The sequence below is a fragment of the Aquarana catesbeiana genome, linkage group LG10 (genome assembly GCF_042186555.1).
Source record: "Aquarana catesbeiana isolate 2022-GZ linkage group LG10, ASM4218655v1, whole genome shotgun sequence".
Classification (NCBI taxonomy): Eukaryota; Metazoa; Chordata; class Amphibia; order Anura; family Ranidae; genus Aquarana; species Aquarana catesbeiana.
The window spans coordinates 160417331-160438108 of NC_133333.1; the positions used below are offsets into that span (position 1 = coordinate 160417331).

At 41.3% G+C, this 20778-nt stretch overlaps 1 protein-coding gene across 2 annotated transcripts in view; it reads right to left on the minus strand.

Moving 5' to 3' along the window:
- Positions 1-20778, minus strand: part of PPP1R12C (protein phosphatase 1 regulatory subunit 12C) — a 243257-nt gene that overhangs the window by 111419 nt on the left and 111060 nt on the right. For both annotated transcript variants that reach the window (XM_073602853.1, XM_073602852.1), the window contains exon 9: positions 14931-15019. In XM_073602853.1, coding sequence (XP_073458954.1) covers positions 14931-15019 — 89 coding nt within the window. The remainder of the gene's footprint in view (positions 1-14930; positions 15020-20778) is intronic.

The following is a 20778-nucleotide window of genomic DNA, read 5'->3' on the forward strand; positions in this document are numbered from 1 at the left end:
TTGTGTTGATCATCTCTGTGGCACCCAACAGCTGGTACCATTTAGCCTGCATTCTAACTCACGTACAAAGGAATCACTTTGTCACTAGTTTTAATTATATTCTGAGGTATTAAGACACAAAGGACCCCAGTCACCAAGCTGAACTTGATGCTAAAAACACAGATGCCGGCAAAAGGTTTGTACACATGTCCATCCATACAGGAGTTTTGCTCAGCCCAATGAAAAAAAGGGGTATAGGTATTGTCCCTCCTCTGTTTTTCTCCTTCACTGTGAAGTCACAGAATAGATACAGATTAGCTGTGCCTGCTCCTCCTATCTGCATTCCCCATGTAACATGAGCACAGCGGCACAACTAGATTTCTACTAGTGTTGCTTCTCTTTTTAAAGCGTTGGGCATGGACGAATGCAACAAATTCCAGCGGTCAATGGTTGCGAAGGAAGCAGTGGGTGCTTGCAGACATCATGTGCTTAACCACAGACATCACCCAGCCCATTCACTTACGTGGCTGGTACTTTCTGGACAAGTAAGCAAATGGGTGCCGACTGGTGGGGTTACATTGTTGCTTAAATTTGGGCAATTATACTGCTATCCTCACCCCTTCCCTTATGAAGCCAATGACCACCCAGGAGCCTTCTGGATCAGTCGTGTACGCTGGGTCATTTGGGTCAGCTAGGTCCTCCCCCCACCTTCCTGAGTTAGTGGGCATGGTGATCAACGGTGGATTTACAATGAGGGCATGGTACACACTTTAATTCTTGCTGTGGTATGTGCGACAGCAAAAGTGACATTTACAAAAAGAAGGCCCCCCCAATATACATAGCAGATCTTTTTGACACCCCTTAGCCTCTAAGGCCAGAAGATGGGCATTTTTAATTTGAAAAACTCACCTTCTATTGATTTCAATGGATTTGGCATCTAAACTTTTGAAGTTTAACAACCAAACGCAAGGCAGTTCCACTCATCCCTATTGACCACCAATGTAACAGGAAATGGAAGAATGGAGGCACAAATGGAGGAAAAAACGGATTCAATACAAGATTGAAGAAGTCAGGGAAAAAATTATTTAAATTATAATGCAAAAAAAAAAAAAAATGAAATGATGCAAAAAATGCATCAGAGGCAAACGGGAGGTTTGAAATTTTAAAACAAAACCAAACATATATAATACTTCAGATCTACAGTACATCAACTAAATAAATGCAAGGTTCTAAACCTTATGCACTAAGGCTGCCCATAGACTGGCCTTTAATTTTTTTTTTCAATCAGCCAGAGCACACGGAGGAAGCAGCAATGACTCCTGCTGCTAATAAAATGCAGTGGGGGGGTCTATAAACAGTCCAGCTTGGGAGCGAGCCTACAGGTGCGCCATCATAGGAAGCAACTTCCTATGGTGGCACACAGAAGAGGAGGAGCCAAGAGCACTTGTGGGGGGGCCCTTAGAAGAAGCGGTATGGGGCCACTCTTTGAAAAACCATTTTCACAGCAAGTAACAGAGTACCATGTTTAATATAAAATAAAACCCAGATCATCAGTTTGACCGGCTTCCTCTCTGGTCAGTACAGGCCAGTAAAGAAACAAAACCAGAAGTGGTCTAACACTTCCAGTATCATTTATCACAGAGGAGGGGGAAGAATGAATATTCTGAAAAAAAATTAATGTACAATATTTTTTATAAATGTTGTATTATATAGGTTTGGAGGGGGTGTATATAATATATCTATATCTATATACACATATATATATATATATATATATATATATATATATATATATATATATATATATATATATATATATATATATATATATATATATATATATATATACACATACATACACACACACATATACACACACATATACATATACACACACATATACACATACATACATACACACATTATATAGATACATATACACACACACTAGAAATAGCTCCTGAAAACTGCCTCCCATTTTCTGCAATGGGCGCTTTCACGCCCAGGCAGTGAACGTTCTGGATGTTAGAAAAAGTCCTGCAGGCAGCATCTTTGGGCGGTTTGGGAGCACTGTATACAGCGCTCCCAAAATGCCCCTGCCCATTGCAATGAATGCCTGAAAAGTGCTTCTGAGGCGCCACATGGGAGTTTTTAACCCCTTCTTTGGGGTTAAAAGCGCCTCGCTAGCGTCTGAAAATTAGTGGTAAAGTGCCACTAAAACGAGCGGCACTTTACTTTAGCTAACGGCCGGCACTTTCAGTGTGAAAGCAGCCAAAGAAATGAAGGGTCTATAGTTTATCATAGGTGTATTTTAAATGACAGACAGAATAGCAACCAAAAATTCAGAAAAAACTCAATACAAGTGTTTTAAATTGAGTTGCAGTTCAGTGAGTAAAAAAAGTTATTGATCCCCAAGCAAAACATGACGTGCAAACATATACATGTGGTATTGCTGTGATCATCAGAATTTATTTTGGGTTGTTCTCCGTAGATAAATTATGGTAATACAGCTAAGTAGGTAAGTTTTACCTACATTGGCTCAGTTTTTCTTCAGGAGATATCAGTTACCATTTACCACCAAAAGAAAACACAATTTGTCCTGAAAAAAAATCAAGTTGTAATCCACCTGGATAAACCAAGTAGCTGTGACGATATGTACTGTCACAGTTGCAAAATTGTGCTTAGGCATTAATATTTGTTTGAGCCTAGGAGGGAAGGGGCTAAGGATATTGGGGTGTTTTACCATCCAGCCTTGAAAGTGAGCAAAGTGTGCAAGAGGCAGCTGGTTGGCCTGTGCTAATAAGTGTGTTCCAGTCCTCGCTCAGCACTGGCTTTCCTTCCTTGCATTTGCTAATGTAACAAGGATGGTTAGGCGTCAACCTATGTGTCCATGCATGCATAGGCGTTTACAGGCAGGAGTGTTTAGTGGCAGGAAAAACCCCATCACTTGAGAAATCCGAGCTTGGGCAGAAAAGAAAATGTGCAAAAACAAGCACGTTCATGCACGTTGATGCATTCTAAATGGCCAGAATAAATATTCTGGCCAAATGCCCATAAACATTTGTGAAAAAAAAATGGCCTTTACATTCTCTTCCAACCACTTCCCGACCGCCACATGTACCGCGGCAGGTTGGCAGCCTTGCGCAAATCGACATACAGGTACGTCAGCTTCTTTAAGAGCCTTAGCAGGTCGAGCGCCCGCTGCACAGCGGGGCACCCTATGCGTGTGGCTGGCGGTCGCGATGACCGCCGGCCACCCACGATCACAGGCACGAGACACAGAACAGGGATCTGTGTGTGTAAACACACAAATCACGATTCTGTCAGGAGAGGAGAGACAGATCGTGTGTTCCTTTTGGTTAGGAACAGCGATGTGTCTCCTCCTCTAGTCACTCCCATCCACCCACAGATACAACACACACTGAGGGAACAAATTTAACCCCCTGATCGCCCCCTAGTGTTAACCCCTTCCCCGCCAGTGACATTTATACAGTAATCAGTTATTTTTAGCTCTGATCACTAAATGTCAATGGTCCCAAAAAAAAGTGTCAAAAGTATTCAATCTATCCGCAGTCCCGATAAAAATCGCTGATCGCCACCATCACTAGTAAACAAAAAAATAAAAATTCCATAAATCTTTCCCCATTTTGTAGACGCTCTAACTTTTGCGCAAACCAATCAATATACGCCTATTGTTTTTTTTTACCAAAAATATGTATAAGTATATAAATATATCGGCCTAGATTGATGAAGAAATTTAAAAAAATAAAAAATTTTCCCCCAAATTGTCACCTTTTTTGGTTTATAGCGCAAAAAATTAAAAAACGCAGGTGTGATTAAATATCAAAGGAAAGCTATTTGTGGGGAAAAAAACCACGTCAATTTTGTTAGGGTACCATGCCACACGGCCGCGCAATTGTCAGTTAAAGTGACGCAAGGCCGAATCGCAAAAAATGGCCTGGTCAGGAAGGGGGCAAATCCTTCCGGGGCAGAAGTGGTTAAGCAGCCTTTCTCCTGTAAGCACAGTGTGCATAAGGCCTTACCCAACATTACACTGCAACACCAGCACACTGAGGGGTCAGAAGGTAAGGCGTTTGACAGAGTTACAGAATAAGAGGCTTAATCCAAGCCATGAATTGCTATACCCATCGGCTTTCAATCATACCAAAATGCTCCCATGGAATTCTACACAGATAGGCTGATTGGCCAGATTGCATTTTTCTGGGCCACTCCAAAAAAGTCTGCCAACTTTTTTCACTGCATTATGTTAACACACACATTCTTTAGTTGATAAAAATATTTTATGGGTAGCAAGTTCAAGACCTACACCCACACAGATTCCCAAACTTCACTTAAGCCATAAGCAATACAGTGAATGATTAGGAAAGCTAATGACAAGTTAGTATTTCCTGACTGCGTTATATTTAAAGCCTCACATGGTTGGTGGGTCTATCAATATACTACAATGTGGAAATACCAAATCTCATGGTACAAATGCTTTGACATTACTCCATGAAAGTGGGGTTTTTCCAACACAGTCATGGCTCAATCGCACTAGCTGCATGCTAGAATGCTACATTTTAGATTGCTGGCGTCTATTTTTCCAGGCAGTACAACGTGCTGATTCAGTGCATTGCACAGCTGACATTTTTTCTCATTGGGAGCTTAGAAAGCTGCACTCAAGTCTCCGTGCTGCAGCTTGTTGCATTGTTTGATGGTAAATTGCAGTGTCATGCAACTGCACAGGGCACCAGAATTGTGGTGTGAATGGGGCACACAAACAATGGTTTTCTTTGTGTCCTGGAGGAGACTTGTCTGGATAAAGGTGCAGAAAAACACCAGTCACTGCACAGTGTAAAGGGTGTAGAAATTTTTCAAATCACTTTTCACAAAACAATGGAAGAGAAATAAAGAAAATGGGAAACGACAGGAAAAAAAAAAAAAAGAAAAAAAAAAGAAGCACAAAAAGCACAAAAAGCACACACACACACAGACACTACAAACAAGACAAATGATGCTCACCGCAGCCTTTTGGCCTCTCTGGGGCACCAGAACGATGCCGGTTTTGCGCAAGCTCTGACGCCACATGGAGGGACCTACTGGTCCAGCAAGGGGTAAGATGGGAGTGACAAAGGTGAGAAGGGGCTGGTGGGATGGAGGAAGACACAAGCAGGTGCATGTGCACAATCACGCAAGACAAAAAGAAAAGAAAAAAAAAAAAAAGGAAGGAAGGAGCAAATAGGGGTAACAGGGCAATGGAAGGAAAATAAAAGACATCAGCAAACATGCAATAAAAAAAAAAAAAAAAAAAAAAAAAAAAAAAAACAGTCACCTCAGATGGAAGGGAAGAGGAATAATGAAAAGTGGTAAAAACAGAAAGGGAGGGATATAAAGACAGAAGAAAATCGGTCTAGAACTAGAAATTCTATAGGGCGAAATTAAGATACAAGCTGCAAGTAAATTTAAACAGCTTTTTTTTAACTTTGTATTTCAACATTTTATTATAGCTTCCACTGTCCAAGAAAAGACACTAGGCCTCAGTTATTAATGTGTCTGTGGAAAGACTTGACTTAGTCCAAGTCGCATATATCTACCAAACATCCCCTTTTCCATTTCCACTGCATTGTGTAGAAGCTGAAACCATACTCTAGGAATTTATTTTATTTTTTTGAAAGACCATGAGTGAAATTTACCTCTAATGCTAGGTGCAGAGCTGCTGGCTACTGTAGAAAGTTTCATTCATGCCAGATATCACACGTAGCTTTCCTTAAAGAGGAACTTCAGTCATTTTTTTCAACTTTCCATATATTAAATCTTCTGCCCTTGTTTTAACCTTGGATAGTAAAACTTTTTTTTCTGCCAGTAAATATCTTATACAGCCCACTTTCTGTTTCTTGTCTGGTCATTAGCCTAGAAGAATTGCAGAGATTGTGTAGTTTACGCTCCCAGCATCCATTCACAAAATGTCCTATATTCTCTTAATACATTATATTTTGTGAATGGACAAGGGGGTTCTCATTTACCAACCCCTCCTTTTCTATTCTGTGAACAAAATACAAAGCAATTTGCAAATGGACGAGGAGAGAAGGGGAGAGTAGAAAACATTATGTTTGCACTGCGGGTGTGCCAGAACTCTCAGTCTCAGCACAAGAAGAAGAGTGCTGTGTGCAATCATATGGCTTGAATGAAACTCGTTTCTACGGTAATGCTCAGGAGCCAACATACTCTTCATCAGAGGTAAAATTTTACCTGTGGTTCTTCTAGAAAAAAAAAAAAAAAAAAAACATGTAAACTTTGAGGGTAAAATACAGCTAAACGTGGTTAAAGCCAAAACTTCAAGTGAAGCCACACTCTACCCAAACTTCCCATAAACAATGCTCCTGCACATCCACGAATAATCATTTTCATTTGTTAGTGGAAGAGTTCTAAATAGACTAGTATAAAATGAAGCTGAAGTTTTGGCCTCTTCTAAACAGAGAAACTGACAATGAAGTTTATTTAGGTACAGAAAAGACGTTCATCTCTTCTTTAAATGTAACCAGGGGCATTCTATGGGGAAAATTTGCTATATATATGCTTGGTAATGTGTGAAAAAAGAAATATCCGTCTCCTTGCAATGGCAACAAAACTATTTCCTCAGACACACTTAGAAATGAGGCCCAACGTTCAAATGAAAAAAAATAAAAACAAAACCCATAGCAATGGATGGACCCTGGCTATGCCTTCAACCATGGCCATGCCACATTTAACATGTATCTAGACCAAACAAACACTATATAGTTTGTACGTTACCATTTCTTATATTTTGTGGCTGCATTTGTTTTCTTTTTTTTTTCCCTGGTGATCCTGCCAGAAAAACACTTCTGTCCTAGGGTCACAATACTAACTCACTGCAGTGGATCTAAAAGGAGCAGTGTTATCACCCCAGAAACAGGACCTCCTATGTCCTCCTATTCTGTAATATCGAAAGGTGGGGTCCCATAATCTACAGAGACGGGACGCTAACTAATACCTTCATGTGCTCTGTCGGTTATCAGATAACATGATTTCTGGCAGATTCCACAGGTTTTTATTACGCATGTAATAAACAAAATTAACAGACTGGTATACGGAGTAAATTAAGTTTGTTAGCGTTTACATACACTTTATGAAAAAGCATGGAAGATGGTTCAGCCGGCCCCAGTTTCAGAAATTTCCCCAAGCTTTTATAAAACGAGCAAAGAACACAAATGACTAGTATAGCAGCATCAACAGTTGTGAATGTCAGCACCTCTATACAGAATTCAATATCACTAAAGCAGGTCATATACTGGGAGGACTCAGAGGCGGAGGTTTGTTTTAGGTGCCTGCAGGATTTGCATGTACAGGTCATACTTATTCTAAGGTTCACCAACATTGTCAATTTTAGAATCTCTTCAAAGGGGAATAAGGAAATGCAATTAAATCATAAATTAAAAGATCTTTCCACCATCATGGAAAAGTACCTGGGCTGCAACGACCGTCAGGGATCATGCAACTCATTCCCCAGCCAATTAGCCATTTAGAATGAGCCACCAAGCAATTTAAAGTGGTATTAGACCCAAAAATGTATTCCATTGCAGAGGACCAATTCTTAGATGTGGTGGCTGCATTGCTTTTGATTGTTTTAAGGCTTTTCCCTCCCTTCTTATCACACGGTGATCTGGCCAGCAAGTCTTATTTTTCAATTTCGTTTAACAGACCAAAGCGGTCTAGCAAAAGTGGCAGAAAGGCGGCTGAGACAAACCATTTAACACTAGAGGGGGGGCTGACAATGATTTGCTTTTATTTATCACGTAAAGCAGGGATATGCAATTAGCGGACCTCCAGCTGTTGCAGAACTACAAGTCCCATGAGGCATAGCAAGACTGACAGCCACAAGCATGATGGGACTTGCAGTTTTGCAACAGCTGGAGGTCCGCTAATTGCATATACCTATTGTAAAGCCTTTGCTCCAAAAAGGAAAAAAAACATTTCTTTGCTATTACCGCTTAAAAGTGTTAAGTGTAAGCTAGAATTTAGCTTTGTTAGTTAAAGTGGAACTTCTCTCAATCCACATTGACTAATTGTAATCTTTATACAGCTAGCAATACATAGATAGAAAAGTAGATCATACTTGTTACTTCCCGCTTTCTATGCCTAGGCAAATTATGCCATACATCCTAGGAGTCTTTAGGAGAGGGGAGTTCTCAGCTAAAATTTAAGGGCAGATGGATTCCAGGAAGTAAATGCTACATTAAACAGCTGCCCTTAATCAAGATGACCATGGCCAGAAATCCTAGGGAGGCGTTTTTCAAAGTGATTTCTCAGCAAAATAAAGCATGGAGACATGGATGGGCGAGTTTGCTTTGAATGTTACAAATGAATTATACAGAATTTTTGGTTTGTAATGCTCGGATGCAGTGTAGTTCCTCTTTAAGTCCATCAAAAACACTAACCCATCTAATACTACCCTCTTCCCAAATTGACAATGTCTCCTGTTGCTTCTCCACACAGAGTGCAGACACATCCGAAAACAGGAAGGGTTACTGGCAGAATTACCAGGTGAAAATAACAGGAAAAGGCCTGAAAAACAAACAAAAAAACAAACAAATGCTACCACCAGAATTGTTAAGCGATTGTTAACCCACTTATACCACTTTTCATAATCCTGCTGGTTCCCTAATGCGCTTGTCTGTTTTATTTTTTTTAAAAATGCCTCGTTTACGGGGTTTCAGAGAGGCTCCTTGCAATCACGTCACCGGCCGGCTGTCTCCTCTGCTCTACTGACAAATGCAGCAGGGAGAGCAGAGATTCCCCCGCTGACAACGTCAGTTGGGACCCGAGGCGGAGGGTAGAGAGAGCCGGCCGATCACATGATCACGAGGGGTCACTCAGAAACCCAGTAAATGAGGTTTTTTTTTTAAATAAAAACAGAGACAGGAGCAGCAGGCATTAGGGAACCAGCAGGATTATATAAACTTTAGGCATGAGAAGTTGCATAGGCAGGCACTGACACAGACAGGGAGGGGCGGGGGGGGGGGGACATTGGAGCATATAGGACAGGAGAGCTGCGCCTGACGGAGGGACATAAACTGACCACGGTGTCAGGCTCAGCAGCCATGATGACCTGTGGTCAGTTTACAGGGGGGAGGGCAGACTGGCAGGATCAGCCAGGTATTTCAGGTGATACAGGGGGGCCAAAATGACACAGCACAAGCACTGTTCTGTATAACATGCTTTAAAAGGAGCAGGATCCAATTTTAATTTTTTATTTGGGTTAACAAACGCTTTAAGGATTGGTAAGCGGCAATATATTACATTTTTGTTTTCGGCTTAGTACAGCTTTTAAGCATATGTCCCTCCAAATCTTCTAGTCCGAAAGGATTTAAACAGCCAATAAGATTCTATAACTACCAGGGCCTCTGATAAAAAAAAAATGTCCTACTTTACAGTCATGTAGATAACCCTTTGGAAAGAATGGAATTGAGGAAAAATCTGCAACGGTGTGTTGCTGTTAGATTTTTTTTTTTTTCTCTCCTTACTTCATCTGGTGAACAATCGTTTACTGAGAGTAACGCTGGCCATAAATGGGTCGAATTCAGAACAAATTTTCTTTAGAAAATCGTAACTAAGAATTTTCGTTTGAATTTCGCATTGTTAGTGGGCCACAACAGCCGATATTTGTGCGGTCATCAAATCTGTGATCAGTGATCAGGCATGTTGGAAATTTTTTGAAAAACATACATATTTCTAATCAATGATGGGAGAATCGTACAAGAAATATAATTGATAAAGAAATGAGCATGAGCTGTGACCTGGAAAGAAAAAGACTCCTGGGTACAAAATCTCTTTTCTGTAGTAACATGAGGTGAAATTAAAGGCTTGGTTGATCGAATTTCAAAATAAATGGTGGCATTACAAAAACACACAAAATTTCAGATTTTCGAAAGAAAATTTGTTCGGAATTCGACCCCTGTACAGCCTGCATTTGGGCGAACGGCTACGACCGTATTTCTTTTTAAGAAAATTTTTTACTCCAAATATGGGAGACTTGGTAGCTAATTTCTGAGTGAAGTGCTTAAGGTTTTAGAAAGACTGAGTTTACACCTCATTTGAAAGCTAATGGAACTTCTACTGTCATGTAAGTTTTCCTAGGCTGACCTGAACAAAGGCTTGTTACATAGAAAATCAAAGTAAGCAGGAAGTAAGGACAGAGTCTGATGGCTTGCTGGGAGGAATGTGAGCACTTGATCATGTGTTCTAAGCATCAGAAAACTATTATGACCATCAACCTTGAGGGCTGGTTCACACTAGGAATCGCAAATTTAAGTACATTGCGTTTTCAGGCCATTTATTTGAATAAGCTATAATTGCACTGCACCAAAAGTAGGGCATGCACTACTTGAAATTCTACACTATAACCGCATAGCATGGACATTCTGTCCATGTAGTCGGATATTGTGGCAGAGAACTGTTCTCTGGGTTCAAAGGAAGAAGCTGGGGTGGCTGACTAACCATCTGAATCGCTACAAGGCGACAGGGAGTCAGAGTGGGGGCAACCTTTAGAGCAGCGATTCTCAACGCCTGTCCTCAGGACCCACTAATGGGCCAGGTTTGCAAGATGACTGAAAGACATCACAGGTGAGATCATTTGCTGCTCAGTGATTGCATTATTCTAGTCTGCACCTCTCTCAAGGTAATGCTTAAAATCTGGTTAGTGGGTCCTGAGGACAGGAGTTGAGAACCACTGCTTTAGAGGACAGGGTACTAGGGACCTCAATGGATTAAAAAAAACACCTCCAATAGTGATAAAAGCCAAGTCGGAGCTAGCAAGTTCATCTGACCTCGTTTCCCTGCACCTAAGATCTGCCACAATTGTGACCATTGCCCTTCAGAGGAGTACTCCCAAGCTTTTCAGCAGTTCAGCCATGCAGGCACAATAGGTGCCACACAAGGGGAGGGGGGGGGAGAGTGTAAGAGCAGTAATGCCCCCACAGGTCCGCTAAGTAGACACAACAGTGCCAAAATGTAAATAAACCATGGCACGTCTGGCTTCCCACTGCGACCACAAGAAGGGTCTACAGAATGAGGGCACCCTAGGTTAAATGTTTAAGGGGCTTCTGATCTGCACTAAGCAGAGGAGAATCAGTAGGCAGGGATAATAAGGAATATCCTGGCTTCACCCTCCACAAATGGCATACCTCCACATGGATCCGCTGAAGGCAGACTATGGCTCTGGACCGCGAAAGAACTCCATGGCTAACTGCAAGTGTGGCACTACAGTTCCAAATATCTACAGATAGATCCAGGGCATGAAAACATTACAGGCTGGTCAGGCATCTTTCATTAAGCAAGTTCTGGGTACGATCCCTTAAAGCTCTGCTGAAGAATCAACCAATTTCTCTGAATGAAAATAATCTTGTAAAAAAAAAATCATCCAGGTGGATTATCATTCAGAGAAAAAAGAAATTTCCAATAGGAAGTAAGCTTCTCTCAGTAAAGGGAAGAGGTCCATCACCCAAGGACAATAGCAAGACAATGAGGCTAGCTGAGGGTGGGAGGGGTTATATATAGGGGGGAAGCCCCTGCAGGTGTCTTATTTTTTTTAAACCCTTAAACTGTCCAATTAACTGAAGGTAACTGCATTATTAATGATTGAAAACCCTGTCAATGTACTGTACTACTAGGAAACCACTTTGTTAGATACTTAAAGCAGGTTGTAGGTAGCTTGGTTTGAATGTATGGTTAAGTATGAGTAGACAGATTTACAATCTCTCCTTTGTCACCAGACTTGGTTTTAGGTCTATTTCAGTAAAGGTATTCCCTTCACATCTTTAATTTGTGCAAGTTCTAACTTCTTTGGAGACCAATGTAGAACCTGGGTTAAAAAAAATTCCCTAATTGTAGGTACAGAGAAAAGACTGCAACGCCCCGAGTCACGAGCATCCACACTGGGTGCAGGCTTTATATAAAAAAAAAAAAAAAAAAAAAAAAAAAAAAAAAAACTCACCCCGTGCAGTACATAGTTAAAATGAAGGAAAAGCCAAACTTCATAAGTTTCACCACGAAGTTTAATCAAAGCAGTTGGCTTCTGACAGTTTCCGCGCTAACCCAGACACGTTTTACCCCAATTGGGCTCATTCATAGAGGTCACCTCTATAAAGGAGTCCAACCAGGGTGGAATATGTGAAAGGGTGCGGCTTAGGGTGGGGACTATGTCATAAGCCCACTTCTTTGATTAAACGTCATGGTGAGATTTCATGAAAGTGTGGCTTTGTGCTTGGTTTTTAATGTACAGTGCCTTGAAAATGTTTCCACATGTTGTCATGTTACAGCCAAAACGTAAAAGTATTTTATAGAGATTTTATGTGATAGACCAACACAAAGTGGCATATAATTGTGAAGTGGAAGGAAAATGATAAATGGTTTTCAATTTTTTTTTTACAAATATCTGAAAAGCATTGCTTGCATTTGTATTCAGCCCCCCAGAGTCAATACTTTGTAGAACCACCTTTTGCTGCAATTACAGCTGCAAGTCTTTTGGGGGATGTCTCTACCAGCTTTGCACATCTAGGAGAGTGACATTTTTGCCCATTCTTCTTTGCAAAATAGCACAAGCTCTGTCAGATTGGATGGATAGCATCTATGAACAGCAATTTTCAAGTCTTGTCACAGATTCTCTGTATTTAGGTCTGGACTTTGACTGGGCAATTCTAACACATGAAAATGCATTAATCTAAACAATTCCATTGTAGCTCTGGCTGTATGTTTAGGGTCATCATCCTGCTGGAAGGTGAACCTCTGCCCCAGTTCCAAGTCTTTTGCAGACACTAACAGACTTTCTTCTAAGATTGCCCTGTATTTGTCTCCATCCATCTTCCCATCATCTCTGACCAGCTTGCCTGTCCCTGCTGAAGAAAAGCATACCCACAACATGCTGCCACCACCATGTTTCACTGTGGGGATGGTGTGTTCAGGGTGATGTGCAGTATTAGTTTTCAGGCCACACATAGAGCTTTGCTTTTAGTTCAATTTTGGTCTCCTCTAACCAGAGCACCTTCTTCCACATTTTTGCTGTGAACCCCAAATGGCTTATCGCAAACTGAAAATGGGACTTATGGCTTTCTTTCAACAATGGCTTTATTCTTGCCACTCTTCCATAAAAGGCCAGGTGATTTGTGGAGTGCATGACAGTTTTCCTGTGGACAGAGTCTCCCACCTTAGCTGTGAATCTCTGCAGCTCCTCCAGAGTTACCATGGTCCTCTTGGCTGCTTCTCTGATTAATACTCTCCTTGCCCAGCCTGTCAGTTTAGGTGGACAGCCATGTTTTGGTAGGTTTGTAGTTGTACTATGCTCTTTCCATTTTTAGATGGATTGAACAGTGCTCCGCGAGCTGTTTAAAGATTGGGATAAGGGGGGCGAATACAAATGCATGGCACACTTTTTCAATATTTTTTACAAATATCTGAAACCATTCATCATTTTCCTTCCACTTCACAATTATGTGCCACTTTATGTTGGTCTATCATATAAAATCCCAATAAAGTACATTTACGTCTTTGGTTGTAACATGACAAAATGTGAAAAATTAAGGGGTATGAATACTTTTTCAAGGCACTGTATTACCTTATTACTACAGAGGAAAAAATTGTCTAAACAGAGGCCCAGATAGCAATAAAAACCTGAGAGGTATGCTAATCTTTTCCAACACAACATTCGGAGCCGATTTTTTCCAGAGAAACCAGCCAATCCTGAAATGCAAAGGCAAATGCCAAGCAGTTGCAAGCACAGTAACAGCTCTAGAACAGCTTAGTAGCTCAAGGTAAACCGTTTGATCAACAAGGGCACGAGTTATTATACAGCATAGGGTGTCCCCCAAAGGATAACATGTTAAAAATTCAAACTCATTTGTGTTTAAGACAGGATAGCCACAAAACGCATAGATAGAGGGGCAGAAGAATAGGTTTAAGAGTTTACACCCATGCACCTTGCAGTTACTCAGCACAGCCATTAATAGGCTGTGGGGACTGCAAAAACTGATGGCATAAGTAAGCATATATCCAAAGTGTGATGTACCAATATTCCCCACAATAAAGGCTATTTATGAGCTAGAAGTCTTGATACACTTAACGTAAGCTTATTGGGATGGCAAACACAGCTAAGAAATTAAGTTTTTTTTTTAAAGTGTATCTAAACCAAAAATGCAATTTATTGCAGCTTAACAGTCCTTAGATATGATAGATCCATTAGTTTTATTTCTTCAGACAGTTTTTCCCCAACTTTTATCTTGATAATCCTGCAAACATTTCCTGTCCCAGGGTCACCATGTTCAATTTTCCATTGTATCAGTGAAGGAAGCCTTGGTTGCTTCCCAGGCCAGGGTGCTACTGTGTCTGCTTTTGTTCAGCTCCATTACACAGGGGCTGATGGGATTAGAAACTTACAAAATAAAGAAGGTTTGTTTTCTGTTTAGCTCCCATGAAATGGCACAGATACCATTGCTGGCAAAAGCAACAAGTATTTGACAAAAATGCTTCAAGTCTGAAAAAAGAAAATGAATACAGCTTCCGATTTCAAGGACAGGTAAGCTGAAATATATGACATTTGTTCTTGGCTTTAGTAATCCATTAGTACTGTCCATGCAAAGAAATACATAAAAAAAAAAAAAAAAAAACTCAAGTGGACAGTGGAGCTGGATTTAGAATAAGACTTAACATATAATTCACTAAAAAAAAAAAAATAAAAAAAAATCTTAATGTAAAGTTGATTCACAATAAAATCACATCTTTTAATGATTCACAATGACTTTGGAAGCAGCACATTGGATTAGGATAAAACGCTGAACGGATTGATATGAAGTAAAAAAAATGCAGACAACAAAAAAAAAAAAAAGAGCTACTACAAGCAAGAAAAAGGTGTTTATATTGCTACAAAAGTCCGGATATCTTACCTTCTCATCATGAGAGATAGAGTTGAAAGTGCTGTTTTTTGGTTCAGGCAACAGTCCATTCTCATTCATTTGCATATTCACTTTACTATCTGTAAATTAAATTTACAAAAACTGCATTAATATTTCAGGAATATTAAAGAGTTCAATTGCCAAAAACACTAGGCAATCAGGAAAGAAAACCCATTCTATCCCATACAACATAAAAAAAAAAAAAAAGTAAAAAACTTATTTTTCTGTTAGTAGCACTGAGGGGCACTGCATCTTTACAACCTCAGGAAACCGATTCCAGACCCTTCAGGCCTCTTGCACACAGATAGACTTAAGAATGAAACTTTCTAGTTTTTTTTTTTTATTTAACTGATGCAAATGCAGCCAATTGTTTTTAATGTGCTGGTACACATAGGTCAAATATGTGGGAGTATAGTTCAGAGCATGAAGACAACACTGAAGAAATGACACTTTGCTACAATGAGAGGGCTCAAAGTGTCAATATTGTGTAGCCACCATTATTTTCCAGCACTGCCTTAACCCTCTTGGGCATGAGAGTTCCCCAGAGCTTCACAGGTTGCCACTGGAGTCCTCTTCCACTGCTCCACGATGACATCATGGAGCTGGTGGATGTTAGAGACCTTGCGCTCCTCCACCTTCTGTTTGAGGATGCCCCACAGATGCTCAATAGGGTTTAGGTCTGAAGACATGCTTGGCCAGCCCATAACCTTTACCCTCAGCTTCTTTAGCAAGGCAGTGGTTGTCTTGGAGGTGTGTTTGGGGTTATGTTTGTATACTGCCCTGCAGCCCAGTTTCCAAAGGGAGGGGATCATGCTCTGCTTCAGTATGTCACAGTACATGTTGGCATTCATGGTTCCCTCAATGAACTGTAGCTTCTCAGTGCCAGCAGCACTCATGCAGCCCCACACCATGACACTCCCACCAGGATGCCTGACTGTAGGCAAGACATACTTGTCTTTGTACTCCTCACCTGGTTGCCGCCACACACGCTTGACACCATCTGAACCAAATAAGTTTATCTTGGTCTCATCAGACCACAGGACATGGTTCCAGTAGTCCATGTCCTTAGTCTGCTTGTCTTCAGCAAACTGTTTGCAGGCTTTCTTGTGCATCATCTTTAGAAGAGGCTTCCTTACTGAACGACAGCCACGCAGACCAAATTGATGCAGTGTGCGGCATATGGTCTGAGCACGGACAGGCTGACCCCCACTCCTTTAACCTCTGCAGCAATGCTGGCAGCACTCATACGTCTATTTCCCAAAGACAACCTCTGTATATGACGCTGAGCACGTGCACTCAACTTCTTTGGTCGACCATGGCGAGGCCTGTTCTGAGTGGAACCTGTCCTGTTAAACCGCTTTATGGTCTTGGCCACGGTGCTGCAGCTCAGTTTCAGGGTCTTGGCAATGTTCTGAGAGCCTAGGCCATCTTTATGTAGAGCAACAATTCTTTTTTTCAGATCCTCAGAGTTCTTTGCCATGAGGTGCCATGTTGAACATCCATTGATCAGTATGAGAGAGTGAGAGCAATAAACACCAAATTTAACACACCTGCTCCCCATTCACACCTGAGACATTGTAACACTAACAAGTCATATGACACCGGGGAGGGAAAATGGCTAATTGGGTCCAATTTGGACATTTTCAAATAGGGGTGTACTCACTTTTGTTGCCAGCAGTTTAGACATTAATGGCTGTGTGTTGAGGTATTTTGAGGGGACAGCAAATTTACACTGTTATACAAGCTGTACACTCACTTTACATTTTAGCAAAGTCTCATTTCTTCAGTGTTGTCACATGAAAAGATAAAATATTTACAAAAAAAAAAAAAATGGGAGGGGTGGACTGTGAGATACTGTATAACTATATAAATGCCCTTTTCAATACACTCTTCTTACACTCTATACAATCTGATTGTACAATTTCCTTTAGATTTACAAAAACTATGGACTAGGAGGGCCCATCTATCTATCCATTTACTCTGTGTATCCAATATGGCATGCCCTTGCACTGCATCAGGGGTGTCCACCCACAGTCCCAGAGAGTTTGCATGCGTCCCAGGCTCATCGGAGAAGCTGGGGAAGTCGTGGAAACACAGCAGCTGTGTCAAGGCAGGCAAATGCCTGGAGGGATGTCGTGCAATCATAGTTGATGGGTGCAGGGTGTGTCTCCGCATTAAGGTCAGCTGGTGAACCGATTCCTGTGCCTTACTGGTGTTCACGTTCCAAATCTACACACCAGGAAGTTATGAACTTCTCTATGGAACACACCAAGGGTAAGGCCTCGTTCTAAAAATCAAGGAAAGCTTATAATTTTCTGCTACAGAGGTACATTAAGGTTTCTTTGTACACAAGGGAGCTGGGAGTTAAGAAAAAATTTTAAAGATAAAAGATTAAGATAAAAAGCCTTCTGTGTGCAACAGCCCCCTCATACTTACCTGAGCCCCATCTTGATGCAGCAATAATGCACGAGAGACTCTGCTGCCTGGGATTCTCCCTCATAGGGTGAGACAGTAGCAAAGCAGCATTGGCTGCTGCTGCTGGTAAACTCAGTGAACCAATGAGGAGCGACAGAGAGGGGGCCGGCTCTGTCTCTGAATGGACACACGGAGCTGTGGCTCAGCTAGAGTGCCCCCATAGCAAGCCGCTTGCTGTGGGGACACTCAACAGGAGGGAGGGACCAGGAGCGACACATAGGGACCCGAGAAGAGGATCTGCGCTGCTCTGTGCAAAACCACTACACAGAGCAGGTAAGTATAACAGGTTTCTTATTTATAACAAAAAAATAAATAATTAAAAAAACCATGAGACCTTAGTATCACTTAAGGGTCGGTTCACACTGAGGCAGCACGACTGGCAGCGCGACTGCCTCAGGCGACCCAGGACACGACTCAGCGGCGACTTGCAAAGCGACTTCTGTATAGAAGTCAATGCAAGTCGCCCCCAAAGTAGTACAGGAACCTTTTTCTAAGTCGGAGCGACACTTAGAACGGTTCCATTGCACAGAACGGGGCGCTACTACAAGCCGTCCCAGTGTGTACCAAGGCTTAAAGTGGATGTAAACCCGAAATTTTTTTTTTTTTTTTTTTAGATCATACTGTAGAGTATAAGATTTCCTATCATTTAAGCCCAGACTTGCCACACAGTTAATCCATCTCTGAGCAATCCTTTTAATGTTCAGTGAGAAAAATCTTGACAAAAACTGAAAAAAAAACTTTGTCAAATCCTCCCCCTTGCTGTGAGTGACAGGTGATTTACATCTCGTGCACTAGCCTAAGACACAGGCATTATTTTTTAATTCCCTCCCCCACTCCTTTCTTCAGCAGCTCTGCAAGGATTGGCTGTTCCACACCTCAGCATGATTTGGCATGCTGAAGTCATGTGGTTACTTTCCTGTCTTTTCACTGGATGTTAGAGATCATAGCAGAAGTTCAGAGTTAGAAATACACAGAAGAAAATACATATTGACAAGGGGAGTGTAGAGGTGGGCGGGCAGTCTGACATCACAACTCCACCCACCTTACTCCAGACAACAGACCCACCCACAGAATCTGCAGTTTTTTGGGTCTCATAACAGAGGGGAGACATTTGACAGGTAAAGATACATGCAGGAGGCATGTATATCCTTATAGATAACCCCTATGGCAGTAGTTTAGAAAGGATGACATTGGGTTTACATTCACTTTAAGGTCCAAGCATGACATCTCTGGGACAAGTTTTTATTCCTGGAAAGAAAACATTTGTCTTGGCTGTATCTAGAATGAGGCCTAAATATTCTAGACAAAGGAAAGGCTGAATGGCAAACTTTTGAAAGTTGATTACCCAACAGAAAGGCCAAAGACTCTGAACAGCCTTTTGAAGATTTTCAGATATTGACAGTTCAAATGAAACTGCAACAAATTGGAGGTCTTGGTCTCCTACTGCGAAACGCAGCTAGCGTTGATGAGGTGGGTAAATGGAAATATGTAGGTAGGCATCTTGAATGTAAACGGATATTCCCCTTGTCTCAGAGGGGCACCAAACTTGTGAATGCAAAAAAGGTACAGTGACGGCTGTATTAAAGCCACTAGTTGTCCAAGAAAGTCTGACAAAGTTGCACAAAATAAATAATAATAAATTAAATAAATAAAAATATATGGATTGTATTTAAAAGTTGTGTATCTATGTGCCCAATGGGATTATTATCCCATACCTCTAAGTGCAACCAACTGTAAACAAGCCTACAATGAATATATATGAATATATATATATATATATATATATATATATATATATATATATATATATATATATATATATATATATATATATATATATATATATATATATATATATACACACACACACACACACACACACACACATATACATATACATACATATATACATATATCAAAATACAGGTAAGCAAACAATTCATCAATGGTGATGACACCAAATTATAAATACTAAGTGTAGCAATAGCACAGCCCCCCTAATGGTGTATCAGGGGTAAAACGTAGGCCAAGTACTCCTTCCAACCGTTAAACTAGCTGGGAATAGTTGATATAATCAGTCCACGACCAGTGCCTTATATTGGTTAGATATTCGCGCTATATCTCCGCTGTGCACAATATACAGAGCTGGTGAAGCAAACCCAGCACTTTTCTTCACCATGAGAACAACCAATTGTGAATTTTAACAACATATAAAGCAAAAATGTGCCAAAGACATGTAAATGTGCCAGAAAAAATAAGAAACTATAAATTATAAAATAAAAAGTGAATAGATAAAAGTCAGTGTTTATGAAAGTCCTCAGTTAACATTCAGTTCATTCAGGAGTTCCTGCGTAGGGTGACTTTAGTGATGACAACGGTAAATCTGCAGTGACTTAGGTGCTCCCCCTCAAGGGTCCCCACTCACCAGCTCCCTGCACCCCTGCAGGGGTAATGCGTACGTAGAAACCAGTGTTGTTTTGAGATCCAATGGAGTTGTTCCTAACCGCCTTCTGCTCTGGATGTGGGTGTCCTTCACGATTGGATTTTTCCTTCATACAAAAGAAAACAGGGCTCCCATAGTGTGATACCGTATATTTTTATTAAAAAACGAATTCCAGCGACCAAACAAACGAAAAATTAAAACCAGTTAATCACTCCAATAAGGAGTGTAGGTATCACACTGCGCAAGGGAGATCAAGCCCGGAGAAGAGCTCGTGGATACAAGCAGTCAGCTGAGCGGCGTGCGCCCCAGCTGCGTTCCACGCTCTCTCCAACTTCCGCGTATGACGTAGGTACGTAGCTCCGCCTTATGCGTTTCGTCATCGACGTTGTCAAACGCCTTTGACAACGCCGATGACGAAACGCGTAAGGCGGAGCTACGTACCTACGTCATACGCGGAAGTTGGAGAGAGCGTGGAACGCAGCTGGGGCGCACGCCCCAAACGCCTTTGACAACGCCGATGACGAAACGCGTAAGGCGGAGCTACGTACCTACGTCATACGCGGAAGTTGGAGAGAGCGTGGAACGCAGCTGGGGCGCACGCCGCTCAGCTGACTGCTTGTATCCACGAGCTCTTCTCCGGGCTTGATCTCCCTTGCGCAGTGTGATACCTACACTCCTTATTGGAGTGATTAACTGGTTTTAATTTTTCGTTTATGTTTGGTCGCTGGAATTCGTTTTTTAATAAAAATATACGGTATCACACTATGGGAGCCCTGTTTTCTTTTGTATGAAGAAAAAATCGAATCGTGAAGGACACCCACATCCAGAGCAGAAGGCGGTTAGGAACAACTCCATTGGATCTCAAAACAACACTGGTTTCTACGTACGCATTACCCCTGCAGGGGTGCGGGGAGCTGGTGA